Source organism: Mixophyes fleayi, chromosome 2 (genome assembly GCF_038048845.1).
Source record: "Mixophyes fleayi isolate aMixFle1 chromosome 2, aMixFle1.hap1, whole genome shotgun sequence".
NCBI classification, from domain to species: Eukaryota; Metazoa; Chordata; class Amphibia; order Anura; family Limnodynastidae; genus Mixophyes; species Mixophyes fleayi.
This window is the reverse complement of record NC_134403.1, coordinates 7,850,577-7,878,558: the sequence shown is the minus strand read 5'-3', so window position 1 is coordinate 7,878,558 and position 27,982 is coordinate 7,850,577. Positions and strand designations below refer to the sequence as shown.

At 45.3% G+C, this 27,982-nt stretch overlaps 2 protein-coding genes across 3 annotated transcripts; one reads left to right on the top strand and one right to left on the bottom strand.

Annotated features, from left to right (window-relative positions):
- On the top strand, window positions 1-8,722 carry LOC142140657 (uncharacterized). 2 transcript variants are annotated; one of them, XM_075198400.1, is made up of 9 exons: window positions 1-87; window positions 767-840; window positions 971-1,203; window positions 1,676-1,739; window positions 1,928-2,055; window positions 2,318-2,436; window positions 7,140-7,272; window positions 7,353-7,449; window positions 8,045-8,722. In XM_075198400.1, the coding sequence occupies exons 1-9, from the start codon at window positions 38-40 to the stop codon at window positions 8,089-8,091; spliced, it is 945 nt and encodes a 314-aa protein (XP_075054501.1). In that variant the 5' UTR covers window positions 1-37; the 3' UTR covers window positions 8,092-8,722. The 2 variants fall into 2 exon arrangements, with proteins under 2 accessions (XP_075054501.1, XP_075054502.1); XM_075198401.1 differs by having other exon boundaries at window positions 2-228.
- A 12,853-nt stretch (window positions 8,723-21,575) lies between these two features.
- On the bottom strand, window positions 21,576-27,023 carry TAF10 (TATA-box binding protein associated factor 10). The gene is made up of 5 exons (XM_075198398.1): window positions 26,807-27,023; window positions 24,571-24,728; window positions 24,392-24,456; window positions 24,178-24,292; window positions 21,576-22,707 (listed from the first exon to the last, which is right to left on the bottom strand). Exons 1-5 carry the CDS (start codon window positions 26,973-26,975, stop codon window positions 22,618-22,620), a joined length of 597 nt encoding a protein of 198 aa, XP_075054499.1. The 5' UTR covers window positions 26,976-27,023; the 3' UTR covers window positions 21,576-22,617.
- Window positions 27,024-27,982: the final 959 nt, after the last annotated feature.

Sequence of the window (27,982 nt, the reverse complement as noted above, 5' to 3'; positions counted from 1 at the left end):
GTCTCCGGAAACATGGCCGCCGTCCTAACTACTAATTATGTCTATTTCCAGACAGTTGTCTGTTGTAGCTCAACAAGTAGTGAGCATGTAAGGAGAACAGCCCCTCCCCTGTGGTAATCACAGCCCCCTCCCCTGTCATCTACTGTACAAACCCCTGCAACTACTGCTGACAACTTCATTACACAGGGAGACAGGAGGGAGCACTGCTGGGTATTAGCTGTTCTGCAGGTGGAGTAGACTGTATCTTATCTCCTGGGGTATCTGCAGGAGGAGTAGACTGTATCTTATCTCTGAGGGTTCTGCAGGAGGAGTAGACTGTATCTTATCTCCTGGGGGGTTCTTCAGGAGGAGTAGACTGTATCTTATCTCCTGGGGGGTTCTTCAGGAGGAGTAGACTGTATCTTATCTACGGGGGTTTCTGCAGGTGGAGTAGACTGTATCTTATCTCCTGGGGGATCTGGAGGTGGAGTAGACTGTATCTTTATCTCTGAGGGTTCTGCAGGAGGAGTAGACTGTACCTTTATCTCTGAGGGTTCTGCAGGAGGAGTAGACTGTATCTTATCTCCTGGGGGGTTCTTCAGGAGGAGTAGACTGTATCTTATCTCCTGGGGGGTTCTGCAGGAGGAGTAGACTGTATCTTATATCTGGGGGTTCTGCAGGTGGAGTAGACTATCTTATCTCTGGGGGTTCTGCAGGTGGAGTAGACTATATTATCTCGGGGTTCTGCAGGTGGCGTAGACTGCATTTAATCCTGTGTATTCTACAGTTCGATGGCGGTAGCTGCGTGGTCTGAACGGGTCCTGAAGCTGGTGCTAAGACTCAACAATCTCCATCGAGGAGGTATGAGGGATCTACTGATTACGTGGTGTAATGTATTTGATGTGACACTGTATATGCGCATTGTCACAGCATATACAGTATATATAGTATATAGGAAATACACAGTATATATAACATGTATATTCTGCAGGTTGTCTGCCATTCTGTGTACAAGGGCAGCGGGTCGGCTGGGTGCTACAGCCTGTGGCACAGCTTCTCTCGCAAAACTACGATGTGTTCACTCTACAGAGAGACCCTTCTGCCCGGCTGGAACTTAATGACCATCTGCACCACCCCCAGGAGAGGACACGAGCTATACAGGAGGTGATGGAGTCATTGAGAGGTCAGGACATCTTCCCCTGTCTCCGAGAATGGAGGGATGAGGTGAGGACCTGACAGTCTCTGAGTGAGTTGCTGCTTAGCCTAGATGTTGTCCCTCTCCTATCAGTCTGCCGGTCACCAGAATCCACTCTCCTAAACTGGCTCAGACAACCTGCGACTTTATGCCTTTCTGGAAGTACAAGCCCCAGACGCTTGCTGAGCATGCTGGGAATTGTGGCTCCATCTCAGCCGCAGAGCCACAAGGAGTCTGTGTTTTGGAGGGCAGAGTTAACTGGCACCTAAAGTAAAGATAAATGTTTCATTTAGTAATTGTGGGTTCTGGAGTTTCCTGTTGTGTGAAATCATTTATTCTGCTGAGAGAACATGTGACGCAGGTTTTGTAACGGCTCAAACAGAACATTGATTAACGACGGTCGTACGTAAATCTGATCACAAGTTATAATTATCTATCCATGTGAATGACCAGCCGGCTGTAATACGGTTAATTTACCCTGACTCTCTGTCTCTTCCTTAGCTGTATGATGTGAAGGGTCTTTTCTCAGACCCCCCTCTCCTCAGCATGGAGAGAGCAGCAGTGCGTGAGTAACCCATTACTGATTTCTTATCCCCAAGAGCTTGCAATCTATTTTTGTCACCAGTCTCTCTACGCTGCATGTTTCTTTTCATCACTCCACTTTTCACCCATGTGACGTTGGTGAGACTATCCCTTTATTGTTATCTCTCCACTCTTACTGCAGTTCTCAATTTTCACTTCTTACATTTCCAGCTCTCCTTGGGGTCCCACGGTATGGGGTGCACGTGAACGGCTTCCTGCATAGAGGTGCAGAAACGTTTATGTGGGTCGCTAGACGTTCATTGACGAAACCCACATACCCTGGAATGCTGGACCACCTGGTGAGGGCGTTGTAGGAGCCTATACGTTAGATTTACTGACGCCTGCAGTTACAGTGAGGGCCACGTATGGAAAAGTATTATGTCGTTAAAACCAGAGATAATGTTTTATATTGTATAGTAGTCCCTCACTGAGATACATTGTCTGACACTGACTATGTCGGATCTGCCACCTTCAGCCAAAAAGCTGCAAACAACAAAACAGAACCTATAAGTGAATACTATTTCCTGTCCCACGTTTCATTTTTTATTTGCCCATTAACAGGCAGCGGGAGGAATCTCTTCAGGGTACGGAGTGTGGGAGACTCTGCTCAAGGAGTGTACGGAAGAGGCGTGTATCCCAGAATCCCTTGCAGCGACAGCCAAACCAGCCGGGACCGTCAGGTAACTTCTAGTCCCTAACTAGCCATTTATTGTATCAGAGAATTATATATATAATTTGATGATTAAATTGTATACCCAAGTTCATTCATTGTTATATACACTCTCTAATAGCGTGTATCAAACATGCCTGGCTAATGTAAAAATCATATCCCTTGCTCGTTAAGGAGGACAAGAATTAGCGGCAACCCGGTATCATCATCCAATATCTGCAGATGTTAATTGTTAAGATAAATCCTATAAGCAAGGACATCGTTTTCACACAGATCAGGTACATCCTCTAAAACGGTGTATCTAAACAGCAACTTAATTTATATATATAATTTAACAAAAATAAAAAATATTGTTCACCAAGGTGGACATATCCCAACTCTGGCTAAACCCGCACAAGGAAACAGGTGTTCACTTATACAGTCTATTATCTTTGCGTGCACATCGATATATGCATGTAGACACAATAACACGCGCAGACCCATACATGCATGTAGACACAATAACACGCGCAGACCCATACATGCATGTAGACACAATAACACGCGCAGACCCATACATGCATGTAGACACAATAACACGCGCAGACTCATACATGCATGTAGACACAATAACACGCGCAGACTCATACATGCATGTAGACACAATAACACGCGCAGACTCATACATGCATGTAGACACAATAACACGCACAGACCCACTGATTGGCCAGACAATATGTTCTACAGGCTCCTGCTCTGATTAATCCACCCTGACTCCTCCCTGCATGGTCACAGCCCCTAGACGCACTGACCCACCAGGGTATACCTGTGTACCTACATGTGTACAGAGGATAATATCTACCACGTCATTCCGGAAGGATGGAGACAAGTAGCAGTGGAGCAGATAGTGCAGAGTAATATAGTGAGAGATTAACCCAATGCTGCACAGATTATATAATTTATGGAAAAATTGGATGTAAATTAATGGAAGGACCATACTTTAATATAGTTTTGATGGTATAATTGCCTCCCCCAGGGAATGTGACCACATAATAGTTTTTTTTTTTTATTTCTGACACATGTGATTATCTGTAACGAACACGTTTTTCCGTTGTTACTCTGACATTGCATAGATATGATTTGTACGGCTAAATTACAGACATTGTAGAGAGCTGGGTTGAGGCTGTGTAGGCACTTAGTATGTAATACATTCACAAGATAGATCTCATCTTATATTACCTTCTCCGTTTACCAGGGATCAGCCTGAGCCAGATAGATCTCATTACCCAATGGGTGCTGCTTTCTGGTCACTATGGTTACAGCAGAGCTTTTCTGTGTGAGCTGGTGCAATTATTTCTAGAATACATGACATGGAGGCTCATATCACAGAGTCACCGGCTGTTGTTCCGCCGCACTACGTATAGAGTCACCGGCTGTTGTTCCGCCGCACTACGTATAGAGTCACCGGCTGTTGTTCCTCCGTACTACGTATAGAGTCACCGGCTGTTGTTCCTCCGTACTACGTATAGAGTCACCGGCTGTTGTTCCTCCGTACTACGTATAGAGTCACCGGCTGTTGTTCCTCCGTACCACGTATAGAGTCACCGGCTGTTGTTCCTCCGTACTACGTATAGAGTCACCGGCTGTTGTTCCTCCGTACTACGTATAGAGTCACCGGCTGTTGTTCCTCCGTACTACGTATAGAGTCACCGGCTGTTGTTCCTCCGTACTACGTATAGAGTCAGCGGCTGTTGTTCCTCCGCACTACGTATAGAGCCACCGGCTGTTGTTCCTCCGCACTACGTATAGAGTCACCGGCTGTTGTTCCTCAGTACTACGTATAGTGTCACCGGCTGTTGTTCCTCCGTACTACGTATAGTGTCACCGGCTGTTGTTCCTCCGCACTACGTATAGAGTCACCGGCTGTTGTTCCTCCGCACTACGTATAGAGCCACCGGCTGTTGTTCCTCCGCACTACGTATAGAGCCACCGGCTGTTGTTCCTCCGCACTACGTATAGAGCCACCGGCTGTTGTTCCTCCGTACTACGTATAGAGTCACCGGCTGTTGTTCCTCCGTACTACGTATAGAGTCACCGGCTGTTGTTCCTCCGTACTACGTATAGAGTCACCGGCTGTTGTTCCTCCGTACTACGTATAGAGCCACCGGCTGTTGTTCCTCCGTACTACGTATAGAGTCACCGGCTGTTGTTCCTCCGCACTACGTATAGAGTCACCGGCTGTTGTTCCTCCGCACTACGTATAGAGTCACCGGCTGTTGTTCCTCCGCACTACGTATAGAGTCACCGGCTGTTGTTCCTCCGTACTACGTATAGAGTCACCGGCTGTTGTTCCTCCGTACTACGTATAGAGTCACCGGCTGTTGTTCCTCCGCACTACGTATAGAGTCAGCGGCTGTTGTTCCTCCGCACTACGTATAGAGCCACCGGCTGTTGTTCCTCCGCACTACGTATAGAGTCACCGGCTGTTGTTCCTCAGTACTACGTATAGTGTCACCGGCTGTTGTTCCTCCGTACTACGTATAGTGTCACCGGCTGTTGTTCCTCCGCACTACGTATAGAGTCACCGGCTGTTGTTCCTCCGCACTACGTATAGAGCCACCGGCTGTTGTTCCTCCGCACTACGTATAGAGCCACCGGCTGTTGTTCCTCCGCACTACGTATAGAGCCACCGGCTGTTGTTCCTCCGCACTACGTATAGAGTCACCGGCTGTTGTTCCTCTGTACTACGTATAGAGTCACCGGCTGTTGTTCCTCCGTACTACGTATAGAGCCACCGGCTGTTGTTCCTCCGTACTACGTATAGAGTCACCGGCTGTTGTTCCTCCGTACTACGTATAGAGTCACCGGCTGTTGTTCCTCCGCACTACGTATAGAGTCACCGGCTGTTGTTCCTCCGCACTACGTATAGAGTCACCGGCTGTTGTTCCTCCGCACTACGTATAGAGTCACCGGCTGTTGTTCCTCCGCACTACGTATAGAGTCACCGGCTGTTGTTCCTCCGCACTACGTATAGAGTCACCGGCTGTTGTTCCTCCGCACTACGTATAGAGTCACCGGCTGTTGTTCCTCCGCACTACGTATAGAGTCACCGGCTGTTGTTCCTCCGCACTACGTATAGAGTCACCGGCTGTTGTTCCTCCGCACTACGTATAGAGTCACCGGCTGTTGTTCCTCCGCACTACGTATAGAGTCACCGGCTGTTGTTCCTCCGCACTACGTATAGAGTCACCGGCTGTTGTTCCTCCGCACTACGTATAGAGTCACCGGCTGTTGTTCCTCCGCACTACGTATAGAGTCACCGGCTGTTGTTCCTCCGCACTACGTATAGAGTCACCGGCTGTTGTTCCTCCGCACTACGTATAGAGTCACCGGCTGTTGTTCCTCCGCACTACGTATAGAGTCAGCGGCTGTTGTTCCTCCGCACTACGTATAGAGTCACCGGCTGTTGTTCCTCCGCACTACGTATAGAGTCACCGGCTGTTGTTCCTCCGCACTACGTATAGAGTCAGCGGCTGTTGTTCCTCCGCACTACGTATAGAGTCAGCGGCTGTTGTTCCTCCGCACTACGTATAGAGTCAGCGGCTGTTGTTCCTCCGCACTACGTATAGAGTCAGCGGCTGTTGTTCCTCCGCACTACGTATAGAGTCAGCGGCTGTTGTTCCTCCGCACTACGTATAGAGTCAGCGGCTGTTGTTCCTCCGCACTACGTATAGAGTCAGCGGCTGTTGTTCCTCCGCACTACGTATAGAGTCAGCGGCTGTTGTTCCTCCGCACTACGTATAGAGTCAGCGGCTGTTGTTCCTCCGCACTACGTATAGAGTCAGCGGCTGTTGTTCCTCCGCACTACGTATAGAGTCAGCGGCTGTTGTTCCTCCGCACTACGTATAGAGTCAGCGGCTGTTGTTCCTCCGCACTACGTATAGAGTCAGCGGCTGTTGTTCCTCCGCACTACGTATAGAGTCAGCGGCTGTTGTTCCTCCGCACTACGTATAGAGTCAGCGGCTGTTGTTCCTCCGCACTACGTATAGAGTCAGCGGCTGTTGTTCCTCCGCACTACGTATAGAGTCAGCGGCTGTTGTTCCTCCGCACTACGTATAGAGTCAGCGGCTGTTGTTCCTCCGCACTACGTATAGAGTCAGCGGCTGTTGTTCCTCCGCACTACGTATAGAGTCAGCGGCTGTTGTTCCTCCGCACTACGTATAGAGTCAGCGGCTGTTGTTCCTCCGCACTACGTATAGAGTCAGCGGCTGTTGTTCCTCCGCACTACGTATAGAGTCAGCGGCTGTTGTTCCTCCGCACTACGTATAGAGTCAGCGGCTGTTGTTCCTCCGCACTACGTATAGAGTCAGCGGCTGTTGTTCCTCCGCACTACGTATAGAGTCAGCGGCTGTTGTTCCTCCGCACTACGTATAGAGTCAGCGGCTGTTGTTCCTCCGCACTACGTATAGAGTCAGCGGCTGTTGTTCCTCCGCACTACGTATAGAGTCAGCGGCTGTTGTTCCTCCGCACTACGTATAGAGTCAGCGGCTGTTGTTCCTCCGCACTACGTATAGAGTCACCGGCTGTTGTTCCTCCGCACTACGCATAGAGTCACCGGCTGTTGTTCCTCCGCACTACGCATAGAGCCACCGGCTGTTGTTCCTCCGCACTACGTATAGAGCCACCGGCTGTTGTTCCTCCGTACTACATATTGTTGTTATTCCGCCGTTGCAGCTATGCGTATGAGCAGGACGATGGGCTGTACCTGGAGTGTCAGTTTGTGTTTGATCTGGAGCTTCCGGAGTCCTTCCAGCCGACTGTAGGAGATGGAGAGGTGCAGGAGTTTTACCTGTGGCCCCTGGACAAGGTAGGTAATTTTGGTGACTCCTCTGCCGCTTCCAGCATCGACCCTTTTATTCAAGTCCTGACAATTATCCCAATCTACAGGTGAGATCGGCCATCGCTACAGAAGAGTTTAAACCCAACTGCGCTCTGGTGGTGCTGGACTTTCTCATGCGGAAGGGACACATTCAGCCAGACACAGGTGGGTGTATTTGTAATCTCTACATATGGGTAGGGTGACTATATGTGGGTGTGTCCTCTTAGTTATGCCACACCCCCACGTAGTGACCGTTTCCATAGAGACTCTAAGATCGTATTACCTTCATCATGCCCAGCATCCCAGATTGTTAAAGAGGAAATCTTAGTTTACTTTGCACAGCTTGGCAGTAATTTATGTGTCTGAAATCTGCCCCATCCATGTATAGAAGGCACTGCTGGGGACAAAACCACCTAAACCTGGACGGCTCATATGATTATAACGAGAGACACTAGTAAAATGGCGCCTGAAGCCCACTTACATAGACATACATAGTCCACAGAATGCAATCTTTATTGTCCACCATATAGCACTGTTTTATGAGAATGGAGGCTCCGAGAACATGGCGGCTGGTGCAGCTTTATTGAGGACACGTCCGTTGGTGGACCACAGTCTGGATGACCAGAGACGAGATCTCCTCTCACCTTAATCATCTGGTCACCGTTTACTGGGCAAGGGGCAGCTGGGTATTCGAGAGGTCTGTTTACTGGTGTAAGGCCAGTAGTGGGAACCGTTTCATTGCAGTATTCTTGTCTTACAGAGAAGTTCTACACCAAGTTTATGGAGAATCTACATGGGCCGCTCTGACGCTGCTCATCCCCTCACATACAGCAGATAACGCGACAATAACGTGAGGCACCTCTCTACAACATGGAGTAAAGGAGAGAAAGAAAATCAGCAGAACTTAATCTGTTCATAATAATAACACTTATTCCTATGTGTACACTGCCCGCCATGTGGTGACGTCTAAAATACAATCGGATCTTTTCTACGTAAAAAACCAGCGTGGGGAACGATAAGCCCCTGGAAGTACCATGAGTGAAGTTCAAATATATTATTTATTTCTTTTATTTTTTTTGCAACTGTCAAAGAAAAGAGAATGGGTCCAGCCTAAAACTGTACAGATGGACGACTTGTCCGGGAATCATTGTTCCTGAAGAAGGGAACTGTGTCCAGAAAAATGATCGTCATTTCTTACTTTAGGTTGTTTTTCTTTTATAACCTCCTGAGCTCATTTAGTGAGTTCTGTTTTATTTAATGATAACCTGAGTTAACAAATATCCAGATTATTATTATTATTATTATTATGGAAAATACCTGACTTTTATCTCACAATAACGTATGTAAATGAGGGATTTTGCTCTCGCCGTTTTGCCAGTGATTGGCACATAGGATAAATGTATTCTTCTTAGCCCAATAAAATGTTTTATGTCTCTAAGGTTAGATACCTGCAGTCATTGCTTCAGAAGTAAATGGTCAGATCATTGTGTGTGTTGTATTGGTACTGAGTGAGTACGTGGTCCCACCAAGAGTCTACTTTGCCACTTTGTCGCCTCTCGCTCCATATTGACGATTTCTGCAGCCTGCAGAGTCCACGTAATAATTCTGCCCTGTGGTTCTGGATTCTTTATCCTGTTTAAAAGTCCGAACGGGAATAAAGTGATGGGTTAACAAATTTCTGAGATTTTGTTCTCCCCGGTGTATATGATTTTTGTTTTTTCCTGGGAGGATCTCTGTAAAGTCTTCATCCACATTAAGGGCATGCCAATGTTTAGTACAGATTTGATCATGTTTGCATTGCTATTATATATTGTGATGAAGGCAATGTTGAAATTTGTGGATTGTTTTTGTTTATAATTTAATATTCCTTTTTACATCGCTAAAGAACTTTTTAACTTTTTCACGCTTATACTTCTATTCCATAAATTTCTCCATGTGAATCAAACACTGAAGGGCTTGTATGGTTATTTTCAGGGGCTTTAATTGTCCAACATATTTTGTATTCAGTTAAGGTGGCGATTATGAGTGTTAAGTAAAAGTTGTTACAATCTTTTGATTTTATTTAAGTTCCGGTCTGTAAGATATTGTGTCCAAGATCTCCAGCTAAGAGACTACCACGTCTTTAGGATTCAGTTATTTTTCTAACCAAGACTGATGGAGAGAATAGAGGAAAGACCTAAAGAGAGGAACAACATTCCCCAAAAACACAAAACTTCTTACAGGAGAACAGGAGCGTAAAGGATGGGTGCGTAGTGCCCCTCAACTGAATCAGAGTAAACGATTTAACATAAGTGCAAAAATCCCGTTTTCTCTTAGATCCTATAGGGGACACTGACGATAGGGACTTCCCAAAGCTGACCTTATGGGTGAGTACGCTGAGATCTGGTAGAATGTACCTTTAACCTGTGAGAAACAGGTTTCCCCTCCCCAAAGTAATTCTGTTGGGTAATAAAAGTCCTCTAGCATCATGTGAGAACCAAGAGATCATCAGTTTTCCTAAACTCAAGAGTCCTATTGACATAAATCTGTAGAGTCGAAACTGACACTTAGGAAATATACTCCTAACTTTCAAATCCCAAGGAGCTAGGGGGGATGTATGGTAGTTGTGCACTTCTGGAAAAATTCCACAGTCATCTGAAAGAAGATAGAGAGATCTGGACTTTTTAAATAACCGAGTCTCAATTATCCAACCGATCTATAAAATCAGCCCTCCAGTTCTCCTTCCCTGGAACAGATACCGCTGACAATGTTGGAACATTTAGTTCCGCCCAACGCATGAACTTGTTGGTTTCTGCTATTGCGAGGGAGCTTTGTTCCTCCCTGATGGTGGATGCACAGTGCTGTAGCAATGTGACTGAACCTTTTTGGGCCCGTAACAGAAGAGGTCCTCTGACTAGTTAGTGTTGCTCCTTTTATTTCCGCTGAAGACCTAAGACATTACAAAAGTACCCAGCCTCGAAGGCAGGCATCCACGATCATGGCTGTCCAATCCAAAATGGCAAAAGCACATGTTGAGGTTGCCTACTCTGAGCCACTGCAGGAGTGAGAGACAGGTCTTTGGAAACAGTCTGATGAATTGGCTGGTCAAGGGATTTTGTGAAGCTTGTTCCATGTTGATGTAAGCTGAATCTGAAATGCTCTTGAATGGAACTGTACAAATTTCATGGCCTCAAGGTCAAAACCATCTTCATTAGGAACAGAGATCCGTTTGAGAGCTAATATGACTTTATTAGTCTGCACAAATAAAGTATCTTGAAGCAAAACCACCCTCTGCTGTCATGTGTTGAACAGGAGACCCAGAAAAACAAGTCTCTGGGTAGTAAATTGATTGGATTACTGATTATTGATGATCCACCCATTGGATTCTAACGTGTGTGCCATCTCTCAAATGTGCCTGACGTAAGGCTAGGGACAATACCTTGATTAAGAGATCATCCAGATAAGGAATAATTGTCACCCTCTGGACAATGAAAGAGTCACCATGACCACCACATTAATTGCATTTGTGAATGCTATTAATGCTTTCTCAGATGCTCCGTTTAGTCTTGCCATTTCCAATTTCGGGCTCTGCCAACAGGATCTGATAACAGATCCTTTTGGGACCTGTTGTCAGACCAAAGCAAAGCCCAATGTTGGAAATAGTAAGACTGATCAGCGAATCTGAGTACGCATTAATGACATTTCCAGGTCTGAACATGCAAAAAAATATCCTTGATGTCCATGGATTCCCATTTCACTCTGGATATGACCTACTTAAGAAAAGAAGGAATGTTCTGCACCAAAAGAAAGAGGGAAAAACCTCCCGAGTCATATAACTAGAATTATTTTATTTTATTATATAATTCTGTGCTAGTCCTCTGTATGTAACTAGGAAATAGATAGAACAGAGGTTTTGGCAGATGGGATTTATAAGTACTCCTGTCCCTAATTCAAATCTAACTGTTATTAATATCTCATTAAAAATATGATCATCCAACCAAACAAAGATGTGAAATATTAAAAACAAATTACATAAATACATATGAGTTTAGTAGCTAAAATAAAACTACGCTACACTGTAATGGTTCCGACTCTTATAATTTGCACCCGCGTGCCAGAGAGTATGATGCGGTTCCGTGGAGCTATATCAGCATGAGTAGTAAATATATCAGCCGAAAAGGTGTAAGCAGTGTTTCCACTGGCGGGTGAGACGTCAAAGGACGTGCGTCCCGACGTACGTATCACTTAAATGCTTTTTTAAGGGAAATCATCTGAGACGTCTGTGTAATTCTTATGTCCCTGCCCAGCCAATCACAAAGTCCCTCACATGAAAGACAATCGCATCCTCCAATCACGGCCGTACTGATCAGGAATATCATTGAGTCACATTAGGGTTTCCCATTGTGGCAGCCAATGAGATAACGTCAGGGAAATCCCATGTTTTGTGTCGGGATTCCTCCTTCCTAGTCCAATCAAGGTGGGAGTCCAGTGACTGACACATTACGTGACCAATCATTTTCGTCCAACCTTGATTTATCAGTAACCACTGGCGATATTGAGGTGAAAACAAACGTTGTTTATAAACTAGACTAGGAAGGACATTATGGTTTATTTGGGCATAATTTTGCAGAAGGGTGTGTATTTAGGTGGAGGAGTAAAAAAATCCCACGCAACAGAAATAAAAATGATTATTCAACTAACTGTGAATCCTCAGATGTGGATCTATCTGACAATGAGAGATGTGATTACACCATACAGATCACATAGGGGGAAAAAACATCAATTCTCCACAGGGGCTAATTTTTTAGGGAATCCCAGGAGGAGACCCAGGCCCAAGCCAATTCGAAGGGGTCGTAAGAAATCTAAGAAACCGGGGGCAATGGGGGTGGAAACAAAATTATTGGTCCAACAGACATCTGACAAGAAGGATATACAAACTAATATGACACTACAAATCATTAACTTGTCAGACAAAATTCCAACAGACATCCACATTGATCTCCTGTCTGGAGGATTATCATTTTCCCCTAAGAAGAAATTCGATAGACACACCTGGAAAAAAAGATCGCCACCATTTTTACGAGGAAATTAAGACTTATGAAATTCGTCGATAGTAGCATTTCAGATAAGGAATCTGGATTCGTAAATTTCCCTGATACTCCTGCTGAAATGGAGGAGCTGGAAAGTGTTCATCAACTTTTATCAGTACAGGGAGATTATGGAAGGGATAATACATCAAATGCAAGAACTATCTGCAAACGCAGATCTAAATTCTGTCCGAGTGTTAACCTGTGCTCACAAATACAAGTGTTTGAAACCTTGGTGTCACAAGAGTTTGTCAAAATAGTTCAGAAAAATCAAAGGATTAAAGGTGACAATTTAACTAAACAGGAAAGACAAATATCAGAAACGGAGAAATGGGACGATGGTATCATTAAACAGTCCGACAAAGGGGGCAGTGTGGTACTATGGCCAACTGAAATATATAAAAAAGAGGTGCTCCGACAACTTAGAGACAGGTCCTGTTACAGACCCCTATTTGCAAATCCCATGGAAGATTTTAAAAAGCAATACGTGTATATCATAAAGGGGGCCTCTGACCAAGGCTTTATCACTAAAACTAAAAAGGCCAAGGCTTTATCACTAAAACAGAAATGGAATTTCAAGGTGTAGAAAATCCTGAGGTCCCAACATTATATTTACTTCCAGAACTTCATAAAAATAAAGAAAATCCACCTGAACGACCGATTCTGTTAGGAACGGGCAGTTTGACAGAACAGGCGAGTGTCTTTTTGGATACTCCTCTTCGGAAACATGTGACTGCCCTTTCGCCCTACATTAAGGATACAACGGAAGTATTAAAAATGTTGGATGGTGTGATTCTGGGTGAAAATACCTGGCTAGCAAAATGTGATGTAGAGGCTCTCTATACGAGTATAAACCATGAAGATGGAATAGACTCGGTTAAATATTTCCTTTAAATAGAGGGGAATACTCTTTTCAACAAATTCCTATTACAACTACTGGACTTTGTTTTGAGTAAGAATTTCGTTGTTTTTGCTGACAAATTTTGTTTTCAAATACGGGGTACGGCGATGAGGGCAGCCCCCACTTTTGCTAATCTTTATTGAGGCATGTGGGAGCGGGAGACTGTTTTCAATGATCTACACGGATAATATTCTAACATGGGCGCGTTACATAGACGACATTCTGATTCTATGGTGTGGTAGTGAAGATCTTATCAGAGAAGTCATCAATATACTCATATATAACAATGAAAATAACTTGAGACTTACCTACTCCATGAGTAAGGTACAAGTTGACTTTCTGGACCTCACAATAAGGAGGGGTCAGAACGGCGTATTGGAAACCGATCTATTTAGAACAGCAACAGCCACCAATAACATTCTACATAAAGAGAGTTTCCATTTTCCGCTGATCATCAATAACATCCCTAAAGGTGAGTTCCTTTGTACAAAAAGGAATTGCTCTAACCCACAGGATTTCAGGAAGAGGGCCTGTGAATTAAGCCCTAGATTACATGAACGAGCAGCAAGAGGTTGGTGAAAAAAGCATGGAGAGAAGTTCAGCTCAAAGAAAGAAATGAAATCGTGTATACACCAACATCCGTAATAAGAAACCAGACAAGATTAGATTTGTCAGCAACTTCTGTCAGGAGTGGAGAACACTCCAACATATTATTCAAAAATATTGGCCAATACTGTTATCGGACAGAACCTTAAGTAATAATTTAGAGGACAAAGTAAGTTTTAGCTGGAGACGAGCACAAAATCTCAGAGATAGACGCATTAAGAGTCATTTCATTGAGAGAAGGACTGAAGAGAGAATAAAAGGCTCGCACATGTGCGGACATTGTAAGGCATGTCCTATCATGATAAAAACCTATGACCTAACCAATAGACATTGTATACAGGAATTTATTAATTGTGATACGAATGAAGTCATTTATCTCCTGACTTGTTCATGCAATCGGGTCTACATAGGTAAGACAGGCCAGACTTTAAAATGTCGCACCCTAGAACATGAGATATGCATCAGTAATGTTATGAGACAAAGAACGCTGTAGACAGCTATCCCCAGTGACCAAACATTTCTTCAAGGAGCACAATGGGGATCCTGATAACCTTACAGTCTTTCGGAGTCAAACACATAAAGATGGGAATAAGAGGAGGTGACAGCGAAAGGATACTTTAACAAAAAGAGAATAGATGGATTTTCTTAATAGATTCCCTCCACCCCACAGGACTTAATGAAAATAACAGTTACACGTACTTTTTGTAAGGAATCACATGTACCATCCTGCAGTTATTGCCATCTAGCATGATGATAATATTTATCTGTGGAATAGGAATAATCCCGTGGGAATAATTTCTGATGAACCACTAATGGTCCTCAGTTGGAAATATCATGGATGTTTATACACCCATTGGATATGTACGTTTGTATGTAATCTATCTAGTTCATATTGGACACCTCTAATTTTGTAATTTGGGGTTTCTTACCACTCAATACAAGAATTTGATTTATTCTCCATTTTTTCACCCTCTCTCGAGTTGCTGTGTGCACACAGAACTACAACGACAGAAGGGGATTGTCATTCTAACGGAACTTTTACCTGTTGATTCTGTTGTTCAAGGGAGCGCGTAATCTGTTGCACCTTCTAGGTTCTACGGAGCTAGCCGACTAGTGTCCAAACATGACAGCGAGGTGAGACAGACCGTACGCTTAGTGGTCCGGTAAGACTATACCTTCCCCACACAGCTGGGCACTATACCTGATTTGGAGTCTTATGAATAGGCACGATTTGTTCTAATATTGGTCCAGTTAGACTGTCAATTCTGCCCCCACGTAGCTGGGTGTTACCTTGGACCTGGAATAGATTCCCTGTGTCATCCAAACCGGCACTCTCTGACTCTCCGACATCGCTCCGATTATTTACATTGTTTATTCAGAAGACCTCAGTTTTTCTAGATTCAATTTATTGGCCTTTGTCTATAGGTGTTATTTTCATATTCCAGCCAACAAAGAAAGTTATTGGAGATTACTGATTTTTTTTTTTTTATAACTCACATTTTTATTAAATCAGGATGGTGACAGCAAACATGGAAAAGATAGCAGGATAATAATACACACACAAAAAAAAAAACACTAGCACAAAACATGTCGGTAATTGCTGTTCATAGCAACATATGGTACATAACTGAGGAGTTGTATTGACACAAGCAATATCCATATTATTAAAAGGGTAATGGGTGGAAAGGAGTGGGGTGGGTGGAAAGGGGATCGTCTGTGATAGTGAGATAATACAAGTCGGTGTCTCAGACATCAGAGGGAGAAACTTTATCTGTAGGACTATTATAAGCAGAAATATCTGGCACGGACGGGTCAATCCATAGGAGGGGGAGTATTGGGGGCATTACTGGTGTAACCAGGGGGCCCAGATTTGGTAAAACTTGTCATCTTTATCTCGCAGGTGGAAGGTGATTTTTTTCCATGCTAGCAATGAACCAGACATAGGATTTTAGAGAGGAGACACAGGGGGGGCGCTGCGCTTTTTCAGGATTTGGCTATCAGGCACCTAGCGGCAGCCAGAACATGCAAAGACAATTTTGCAGAGGGGACATCAGCGTCTTTTATAGGGTAGCATAGGAGGAAGGACCAAGGATCCTTCTGATAGGGAATTGAAGAAGAGAGGAAAGGAGGGTAGTTACTTTAGCTCAGAAAGAGGAGATGACAGGGCAGGACCACCAGATATGAAAGAGGGTACCTCTATGTCCGCATTCCCGCCAACAAGCCGGGGAGGCAGTTGGGTACATTTTACCTAGTCTATCCGGCGAAAGATACCATCTGTAGAGACTCTTGTATGCATTCTCTTTAATTAGATTGGAGATGGAACTAGAGGCTACATTCAATCTGGTGGTCTCCCGGCAGTCTTCCTCCGGGGGAGGGGAGGACGACCAAAATCTCTCTCCCCCTCTCTCTCGTGGCTACTCCCAGAGATCAGCAATTTGTCTAGAAGTAAATTATAGATTGAAGAAATCATACCTCTCTGTTGCGGTGAGGAGAGACAGAGGGTCTCGAAGGAGGAGATCAGTGGAGGTGAATTGCCCGACAGGAGAATTAGAATAAAATGCCTGATTTGTAAGTATTGATAGAATGACGGGTTTAGTTTGGGGTATTTGGAGCGAAGAGCGTTAAAAGTTATAAGTCCTCCTTGGTCTAAAAGATCGCCAGCAAATCGGATACCCGCGGCGATCTATGTTAGGGAGGACCAAAGTCCGCCGGGGGGGAAGGCAGGGTTGTGCCATAAGGGCGGAGATTACTGAATTTGATGCACGTGTATACATGTGATATAGAGCGTTTTTTTCCATAATATGATATTTCTTATTCTGGTAATTTACCATATGTGATTGTTATACTTGTGATGTTTTTTTATATATGTTTTAACAAATTGTATATTATATCCGCAGCTCACAGTTCTGTTTGTGGTTATTAGACCAGTGCATATTCTTATTTATTTTTCTAGTTCATATCGACTTATAAATTTATCTCTGCTTATAATAAATCATCTCTATAAGATGAGGATATAGTAATATTCAGTTCATCTAACACTTTCTACAGATATATCTACAGTATTCAGTTTATTAATAATTGACACAGCATCTTGTAAGCATATTTAATATCAATAAGATCTCCACACATAAATTTTACACAATTGAATGTTACTTTTGGACATATTTATATTTCTATAAAAATAAACATTATGCCCAAATATACATAATGTCCCTCCTAGTCTAGTCTATAAACAACTTTTGTTTTCACCTTAATATCGCCAGCGGTTACTGATAAATCGAGGTTGGATGAAAATGATTGGTCACGTAATGTGTCAGTCACTGGACTCTCACCTTGATTGGACTAGAGGAATCCCGACACAAAACATGGGATTTCCCTGACGTTATCTCATTGGCTGCTACAATGGGAAACCCTAATGTGACGCAATGATATTCCTTATCAGTACGCCGTGATTGTAGGATGTGATTGTCTATCATGTGAGGGACATTGTGATTGGCTGGGCAGGGACATAAGAATTACTCACACAGATATCTCAGATGATTTCCCTTGAAAAAGCATTTAAGTGAAACGTACGTCGGGACCCGCATCCTTAGACACCTCACCCGCCAGTGGGAACACTGTTTATACCACCTTTTCGGCTGATATATTCACTACTCATGCCGATATAGCCCAGGGAACCGCAGCATACTCTCTTACACTCGGGTGCAGATGATACGAGTTAGAACCATTACAGTGTAGCGTAGTTTTATTTTAGCAACTAAACTCATATGACTGTACAAACATTAGTTAGTCAGCAGAGCTCTGACGATGCAGTCAGAAGACCTGTGTAAGCTATCAGTGTTATACTGTATCAATTCACTCTGCTCGGATGCTCTCCTGCACAGGGGGCATCACATACAGGTCGGAGGAGACTTTCTGGTGGCGACAACAGTTGGAAAACCTCCCTTTATATACAGTGGGATCAAACATTATCTACAATATTAAGGGCAGCATGGTGGCTCAGTGGTTAGCACTTCTGCCTCACAGCACTGGGGTCATGAGTTCAATTCCCGACCATGGCCTTATCTGTGTGGAGTTTGTATGTTCTCCCCGTGTTTGCGTGGGTTTCCTCCAGGTGCTCCGGTTTCCTCCCACACTCCAAAAACATACTGGTAGGTTAATTGGCTGCTAACAGATTGACCCTAGTCTGTGTCTGTCTTTGTGTTAGGGAACTTAGACTGTAAGCCCCAATGGGGCAGGGACTGATGTGAGTGAGTTCTCTGTACAGCGCTGCAGAATTAGTGGCGCTGTATAAATAAATGGTGATGATGATGATGAAGTGTTGCAATTGCAGATTAATGAGAATAATCTCAATATATGTGCATTTTCAATCATTTTCCCACTGGCGGTGATAATTTTAATCACGTTGTGTTTATGTAATTTGTTTTTAATATTTCTGTTTGGTTGATCATATTTTTAATAAGATATTAATAAAAGTTATATTTTAATTAGGGGCAGGAGTACTTATAAGTCCCATCTGCCAGAACCTTTGTTCTATGTTTCCTGGATATAACCTACATCAGAAATTTGACCTTGAACCTGTCCACTCGAGCCTGGGTGTTAAGAATCTTGAGGTTCAATTTGGGCTGAAAGCATGTGTCTGGCTTATGCACCAAGAAATGGTTTAAATAGAACCCCATTCCCTTCTGGACGGCACTAGAATGACCACCCGTTTTCTGTTGGAGACCTGTGTCTTAGTAGGGCTCCAGGAAGGCCAGTGCTGAACAAACGTCTGGGTGGAAGTCATGAGAGATCTACAATATATTCCTGATTTATAATGCATCTCCCCAGGAATCTGAATCACAAATCCCTGTGGAAAAGCAGATGGGCTTCTAGCTCCAATGATCCCATCATCCAGTAATCAGACACCTTCTGAACGTGTTCAACTAAGGTCAGTAATTCAGACATGGGTCTGAGAGAGATGGATGGCCTTGAATTTTCTACATCTGCCATCCATGAGGACTGCAGTATTAGTAGTGGTTTTAGCCAATCACACAATGGGGGTATCCTCCTTGGGTGGGGATTGCCATTTATCACTGACCCACTAGGTAATGGCATGAGCCGCGGCTCGGTTCTCCAAGATGCGATCCGACTGTCATGGCAACAGCCGGAATGTCACTTCCTGCTTCTGTGTCCCAGCCATCACCATGGCAACAGCCGGGACACTCCACCTGACAGCGCCACGTCCCGGCATTAGTGACAGCCGCGTGCACACAGATGTGAATTAAACAATTAACAGCCTCATGTGGCTGATTAACCTTAATTTTCCTCCCCATTTCTGATTGGGTGTTCTAGGTATCTAAGGCGAAGAGGGCTTAGCGTCCCTGACGGTTATAGCGTCCTGTTCTGCAGCCTTGTGGACCAGCTTCTCCTGTTATTCTTGAACTAATTGCCCGTTGTGACCTTTGTTTTTTTATTTGGACCTTTCGAGAACTCCTGTGCCCTTTGTCTGTATCTTGGATTTCCACGTTTGCTACCTGCCCAGACCTTTTGACCTGTTTATCGGTATCCCAGCTCGCTACGGACCCATGACCTGCTCCTGATAACTGCCTCCCATATCCCGGTTCCTTCTACCTTGCACTACGGTCGGTTTGTTTGTAATAAGCTTCTACGACTATAGAGCTAAGTCCTGAGGACATCTGAGTACTTCTGAACAAACCACTTCTACGGTAAAGGCGGCTGCTGCAAACTAAGATCTCTACCAGTTAGGTTCTAGAAGCTCATCTAAACAGCCGTTAGCAATAACAGGTAGAGTCTGCAATACGCATAATAGCTGAAACCCACACTTAATTAGCAAGTCCTCTAATGTAAGAAAAGAAGGAAAGGAAATAAAGTATTTTCTTCCTCTTCAAACAGAGTATTGTCTGCCAGCACCTGACTTTTCGCTGTCTTAAATGTTTAGTGCTTGCCCTCACCAACACTGCCCCTTTAGACAATTCCAGGGGCATTCTGTGACCATGAGGCTGGTTGGTATACACTGGCTGAACAGCAGTGACGATTTTAAATAAAATAAAATCCTTCAGTGCCTGAGACAGCCCTGATGAAAAGCACATAGCAGGCACAGGCAGAAAAAAGTGCTGAACTTCTACCTGGACCCTCTATACTCCATCATCCGTGAGCCCCAGAGGATATGAGAAAAGTAATAATATGAATTTTATGCTCTCTATAATGAAGTCAATATGTTTTTAACTAGGATTATTCATATTGAAATGAGTATTTTGACATCAATGTCAGGGTTTCCAAAACCCATCCTCTGAGTCCCAAGAGCATGGTTTATAGGTGACAAGTGAAGTAATTATACCACCTGTGGATGTTACAATGTGTCAGTCAGTAATGACTACACCTGTGCTCCAGCAAGATGTGGAAAACCTGCACTGTTAGGGGAAATTCTGCTCTATGTGATCTATACTGGTATATAGGGACTTTACCACACGTCCCTAATATATATGATTCCTTCCATTGTACAGACTGTAGAACTTGTAAACTATGTGCAGCGTTCCCTTAATGACTTTTTTTTTGGGAAACAACCAATTCTTGTAAAAATGTATCTTTATATTTTGATAAGTCAGAAGTAACTGAATGTATACCTGATACTATAGGACGGCCTAGGGGGTTATGGATATCCTTGTGTATCTTCAGTAAGCTCATTATTGTGTGCTTTGCTGCTATAGTACCATACCTGATCTTCTGCATAGGAACATTATTTTCCCATTTCACTAAAGAACTATAACATTGGTTTTTATCTTTTGAGATATTTATATGTTGCTTTTTAATACATTCTTTATAAGTTCTTAGATTGCATAATTATTAACCATTGAGGTACTTACAGTTGTAGCCAAAACTATTGACACCGTTTTTATTTTTTCTTACAATGCACCATTTCTTCTATAAAATTGTTGAAATTAAAACAAACGTATCCACCTATTTATTTCTTTGGTTTCCAGTAGATTTTAAAAAAACAAAACAAAAAACCCCAGTACCATTGACCAAGTCGTAGCTTATTCCATACAGAAATCCTTAAATGGACACAATTAGTAGCTGGCATCTGGGTGAGACGTCTGGGAGAACTGGAGTTGTCTGCACAAGAAGAGTGGAGCAGACAGCCGGTAGAGAGGTGCCGGAAGCTCCTCCATCGCTACAGGCAGCGGACTAAAGGCCGTGCTACCAAATATTAAGTCCAGCGTGTCAATCATTTTGGCAGCGCCATTTCTTTTCATTTTCTGATTTAGAACATACAGTATGACATACAAAATCAATGTTTTTGTATATCGACAGAGAACATATTATGGAGATCAAATAACATTATTAATTTCAACTTCTGTTTAAAGGGAAAAGGAGTTATATGGGGGAAAAAAAAAGTGTGTGGGTGCCTATGTCTTTTACCACATCCATATACACAATATTATGCCTATTTAGCCAGAGTGATGAACTGAAGTCCAAATTCAGGGTCAATGAGACCAGTATTCAGAACCACGTCCTCCAAATATTCCGACTGTTCTTCATATGCTCAACCAAAAACACTAATTTGCACTGTACTCTGCCTGTTTAACATTGTTTGTCATTTCAAGCTATAAATTCTAGTGTCCTGTAACTTCTGTGGTTCATGTATGATGGTGTGAAGTTAAGACCAGGATGCGTCACTGCTGCCGTCACCCGTCGCCCGTTACACACACAGACAGTACTTTTCTTGTATTTATTTTGTGTACTTTAAACATACAATTCACCATTAGACGGCTAACACTCCGCAGTGTGTAGATATTTGAATTGCTGTGGTGACTTCTCTATCTACTGTACAGGATACGTTATCCATCCCACCCACCACCCCGTTGTACTTAATTGCCTCCCCCCCCCCGTGGGTGGGGGCTTCCTCTTGTGTTCTGTATCTGCAGCTGTACAAATCTTAGAGAGAAGATACAGAGTCAGTGACAACTATGGGAAGCGATGGTGAAACAGACCATAATAGCAGACGGCTTCCTCTGAGAAGAGCCCTGGAAGGTCTGCAATCACATTTAACAACATTTAGTGCAAAAGCTCTGGGTATTCAGGCCGAGGAAGATTAACAGCATACAACAACTGTAAAAATCAATAAGAGTTACATCCACATCAGAAACCCTTATTCCCTGGAGATAGAGAGCAATATTCTGCCTGCCATTCCTTGCAATGAATATTTGAAGCAACAAACGTGAAAACAAAGAGCTACTCATAACATAATCGGGATATATTTTCCATTCAAACATCACAAAATAATTAAGATTATGAAAAAAGTCTGTAGTCCATTTACTTCACAATCCAGTCGCTTTATGTGACAGAACTGTAGGATAAAGAAAATTTATTTTTACATTATAACAATGGTCTCTCCCATACTGGGATAGCCAGCTTGGGCTGAAATGTAGCACAGGCCTCCAACATGGACACTCAGCTCCGATACCATCATGGGAGAAAACTGACCGTCGGGGAAATTAGGTCTCATCGCATCAGCGGGTCCCAATCTCTGAGGGCTGACAAATATTTAGTAGATGAAAAGACATCCCAGGATGCAACGAGCACCAGTTACACAGACCCCGCGGCACTGAACACTTCCTCGTTCCCAGTTCTTTAGCTACGGGGAGGCTCCTGTGCGCTGTGAGATACAAGTCAGCGTTCAATGAAGAAAGTCAGATGTCATTAGGGTGAAGGAGTAACTGTATTCCAGCTACAACAGTCTCTGCCACACACCCAGATCTAGGTGAAATAATGCGGCTTCTTTACATTAATGCCATATTCAGCCAGAGCAGGCGCAAGATCCTCCATGGTCAAAGTATATTTCTTGTCCTGCAGAAAAGAAAACAATTGAGGAACAATTTACTTAGAGGGAAGTCTCCTCTACATCACCCATTAACAAGCCCTGGAGCACAAGTATAAGACCTGCAGATCTGCAAAAGGAAAAATGAGGAGGCTGCATTGTGACACCTGTCTCACACACACAAACGATCAGACACCTCCAGTCACTGAAGATCTCTCCTACACTAGTGACACAAACGTCATTTAGTATATCAGAGGCATTGCTCTCTGAATTGAGGAAATGACAAAATTCCATCTCCTAAACCTTTGTACACTATTATTGTAGTAAACAGCTCTACTTGAACGGTCACTTATCCATATCCAGCTTTCTGATACAATATAAGGACATGACCAGTTGAATTTCTACCCCAACCTCCCGTGTGTTGTCCCCAGTCTGCAGAGTGGCGTTTGAATCCTATCTACACAGGACTAATACCAGGTACCATGTTGTATTGGAATTAAATGTTTGGGCCTAACAGATTGACAGAAAGACACTTTTTTGCAAGGAAGAAACAAACCTGTACGAAAAATGAATAAAGCAAAGGAAAATAGCACTGGAAGGTCCAGTTTGATTTCTCAGACAGGCAAAATATTTAAAAAGCAAAAACAAAAGATATTACACTAGAAAGCTTTCTCTCTAACATTTGTAGAGTCAGAAAGAGGGCTGGTAGGCTTGAATGAAGAAATCAGTTTTAAGAACATGTTTCAAAGCTTGGAAACTGGCGGATAGCCCAATTGACAGTGTGAGTGTGTTCCAGAGATGGGAGCAGCGCGGGAGTGGAAAGATGTAACCAGTGAAGGCGGTTGTCATTAACGGCAAGTGGGAGTGTGTATGTGTAGAAACGAGGTTGGCTATGGGGGCAGAGGAGTGCCTGAGGGCTCTGTAGGAGAGGAGTTTATATTGGATTCTGAAGTGGAGAGGGAGCCAGCGCAGGCAAGAGAGAGACTGAAGTAGGAGAAGGACAGAGAGGTGAAAGTTACAGTAAACAATTTGAGAAATAAGTGAGCGGATGAGAGTTTTTGTTGCATACATGACGAGAAAGGGCCTGATCCTGAAAATAGTACAAAAGGTTGAAGTATGATTGGTAGGAAGACTGCATGTGAGGGGTGAAGGGAGGAGTCAAGGATGACACCCAGGCAGCGAACGTGAGGGACAGGGGGAGGGTGTTATTGCCAATGGAGAGGGAGAGAAAGATTTCTGGCTTACACATGTTCAGCTTCAGGAAGCGCTGAGACATCCAAGAGGAGACACGAGATGAGGAACAGGGAGAGATCAGGGAAGGTGATATTACAGGCCAAAAAGAGATGATGATATCACCATGGGAAGACATGCAGAGGAAGAAGAGCAGAAACGGACCCTAGAGGAACAACAGGTACGGGAAGAGGAGGAGAACCATGCCAGGGCAGTGGCATATACTAGAATAAAATAAATACTATGCTTTATATACTAGGATGACTCACTTTGCTCTTGCTCCGGGAGCTCCCCGAGGCTGTGCCTTTCATCTTGCAGTGCTGCAGAGCATCATTTGCAATGTCGGAGATAAACTTCTGAGCTGCCAGCGAGATCAGCCGAATTCTGGAGATGAAAGGCAGAGTGTCAGTAACATGAACTTGTGTGACAGACGCCACCAGGAATATATCACATGATAAAGACACCACCTCTAAAAATACTCACATCCGTGGGTCCGAAGCCTCAAATCCAGCCCGGCTCAGGTAATATCCTGTTACAGCGTCTGGGATCTGTCAGAAAATTATACGGTTTGTTATTGCTTATACAAAACTACTTGGGGTGGAACAATCCCCCATACTTTGGGGATAGCATTCGGGCATTACAGAGCAGCAAGTGTCACCTACAGTTGGTGTGTAATCTTCCAGTTGCATCAAGAAATCCACCAACGGCGTAGTGGAAATGAGCGGCTTAATATCTCCATTAGTGACCCCAGGGGGCAGATAGACTCCATTGGAGAGGGAGCTTTCAGAAGGTGCAGCGGCCGATGCAGCAGAGATGGGAACTGCGAAAGCAGAAGAAAATTGCACAATCGGTATGGACAAGATAATACATTTTGGCGATGTCTGTAGGTCAAGAAGTAGGAGGCAGACAGAATACGGTGGAAAATGGGGCGCCACATCTGGGTGGCGGTGGACGCAGGACACCTATCGGAGGGATAGGGGGAGCAGGGGGCGCAAGACACCTCCCTCCGGGTGAAGGACACCTCCAGGGGTGGGGAGCAGCGAACCTATCCCTAGGTGAAGGGAGGAATGGAAGCTCAGGCCACCTCCCTGCAGGGGGAGAGCGGGGAGCTCAGGATACCTCTGGAGGAGGGGCGAGAGCAGGGGGCTCAAAACAACTACAGAGGAGTGGGGGAGCGGAAGGCTTTGGATATCATCCTCCGTTGGAGAGCGGGGGGGCTCGGGGCACCCCCAGGGGAGCAGGGGTCTCAGGACAACTACAGAGGAGTGGGGGAGCGGAAGGCTTGGGACATCATCCTCCGTTGGAGAGCGGGGGGGCTCGGGGCACCCCCAGGAGAGCGGGGGTCTCAGGACAACTACAGGGGAGGGGGGGAGCGGAAGGCTTGTGACATCATCCTCCGTTGGAGAGCGGGGGGCTCGGGGCACCCCCAGGGGAGCGGGGGGCTCAGGACAAGTACAGGGGAGGGGGGGGAGCGGAAGGCTTGGGACATCATCCTCCGTTGGAGAGCGGGGGGCTCAGGACAACTACAGGGGAGAGCGGAAGGCTTGGGACATCATCCTCCGTTGGAGAGCGGGGGGGCTCGGGGCACCCCCAGGGGAGCGGGGGTCTCAGGACAACTACAGGGGAGGGGGAGAGCGGGGGGCTCGGGGCACCCCCAGGGGAGCGGGGGTCTCAGGACAACTACAGGGGAGGGGGGGAGCGGAAGGCTTGGGACATCATCCTCCGTTGGAGAGCGGGGGGCTCGGGGCACCCCCAGGGGAGCGGGGGGCTCAGGACAAGTACAGGGGAGGGGGGGGAGCGGAAGGCTTGGGACATCATCCTCCGTTGGAGAGCGGGGGGCTCGGGGGGCTCAGGACAACTACAGGGGAGGGGGGGAGCGGAAGGCTTGGGACATCATCCTCCGTTGGAGAGCGGGGGGGCTCGGGGCACCCCCAGGGGAGCGGGGGTCTCAGGACAACTACAGGGGAGGGGGAGAGCGGGGGGCTCGGGGCACCCCCAGGGGAGCGGGGGTCTCAGGACAACTACAGGGGAGGGGGGGGAGCGGAAGGCTTGGGACATCATCCTCCGTTGGAGAGCGGGGGGCTCGGGGCACCCCCAGGGGAGCTCGGGGCACCCCTAGGGGAGCGGGGGGCTCAGGACAAGTACAGGGGAGGGGGGGAGCGGAAGCCTTGGGACATCATCCTCCGTTGGAGAGCGGGGGGCTCGGGGCACCCCCAGGGGAGCAGGGGGCTTAGGACAACTACAGGGGAGGGGGAGAGTGGGGGGGCTCGGGGCACCCCCAGGGGAGCGGGGGGCTCAGGACAACTACAGGGGAGGGGGGGAGCGGAAGGCTTGGGACATCATCCTCCGTTGGAGAGCGGGGGGGCTCGGGGCACCCCCAGGATAGCGGGGGGCTCAGGACAAGTACAGGGGAGGGGGAGAGCGGGGGACTCGGGGCACCCCCAGGGGAGCGGGGGGCTCAGGACAACTACAGGGGAGGGGGGGAGCGGAAGGCTTGGGACATCATCCTCCGTTGGAGCGCGGGGGGCTCGGGGCACCCCCAGGGGAGCGGGGGGCTCAGGACAACTACAGGGGAGTGGGGAGAGGAAGGCTTGGGACATCATCCTCCGTTGGAGAGCGGGGGGGCTCGGGGCACCCCCAGGATAGCGGGGGGCTCAGGACAAGTACAGGGGAGGGGGAGAGCGGGGGGCTCGGGGCACCCCCAGGGGAGCGGGGGGCTCAGGACCACTACAGGGGAGGGGGGGAGTGGAAGGCTTGGGACATCATCCTCCGTTGGAGAGCGGGGGGCTCGGGGCACCTCATAAGCCGGATGACACAGCTGACACCGCGCAGGCAGCCGGTGCCCCACGCCGGAGGGCAGTGACGGTCCCACCACCGGTCAGTATTACGGGAACTCACTGCTTGCTCGCCGCTCCCCCAGGTCTCTTCCGGGCAGTCCGGCTCCGGCCCCCGCGGCGGGCCCGGGTTTGGGGATGTTAGCCGGACTAGGCTTGTTCTCATTGGCGGGACCGGGCTGAGCCGGAGGTCCGGATCCCAGAGACACCTGGACCAGCTCCGTCCCGCTCATCCTGATACAGTCAACTTCCGGTCTGTACCGGAAATGCCGGCACGTATGTGCGCGGTCACCGTGACGTCATGACGCCGGGCACGCAACCTGATCCAGCCTGTGTACATGTATGTGTGACTGGTGGGCTATACTGTATAATACACCACACTCATTATATGTCTCATTGTGCTACAGTACTGATATTACCCCGAGCTCATCTCACTATAATACCCCATAATATTATATATGGACCTACTCATACTATAATACCCCATAATATTATATATATATATATGTATATATATATATATATATATATATAGACCTACTCATACTATAATACCTCATAATATTATATATATATATATATATATATATATATAGACCTACTCATACTATAATACCTCATAATATTATATATGGACCTACTCATACTATAATACCCCATAATATTATATATATATATATATATATATATATATATATATATATATATATATATATATATAGACCTACTCATACTATAATACCTCATAATATTATATATAGACCTACTCATACTATAATACCTCATAATATTATATATGGACCTACTCATACTATAATACCTCATAATACTAGATATAGACCTACTAATACTATAACACTATATATAGACTCCCTCATACTATATAATATTCTATACAGTTCTCCTAACACTATATATTGAACTCCTCATACTATAATACCTCTTAATACTATATAGAGACCTTGAACACTTGATTAATAATAATTCATAGTAATTTTGTACTGTGCCATCTCCGTCTGTATGATTTACCAACTGAGTACCATTTTTATTTTAATTTCTTGTTTTTCAACTTAAAGGCTCATGTTATATTGTCAAAATGTTTGTGTGAATTAATTTTGTTGGAGGTACCAATAAATATAAGCTTAATTTTATAGACAATTTACATTTTTGTTCTTGTGAGTGGTTGTAGGTAGGGCCACAGTTCATTGCTTTGCCTGGGGGGCTATAATGCCGCTAAGAT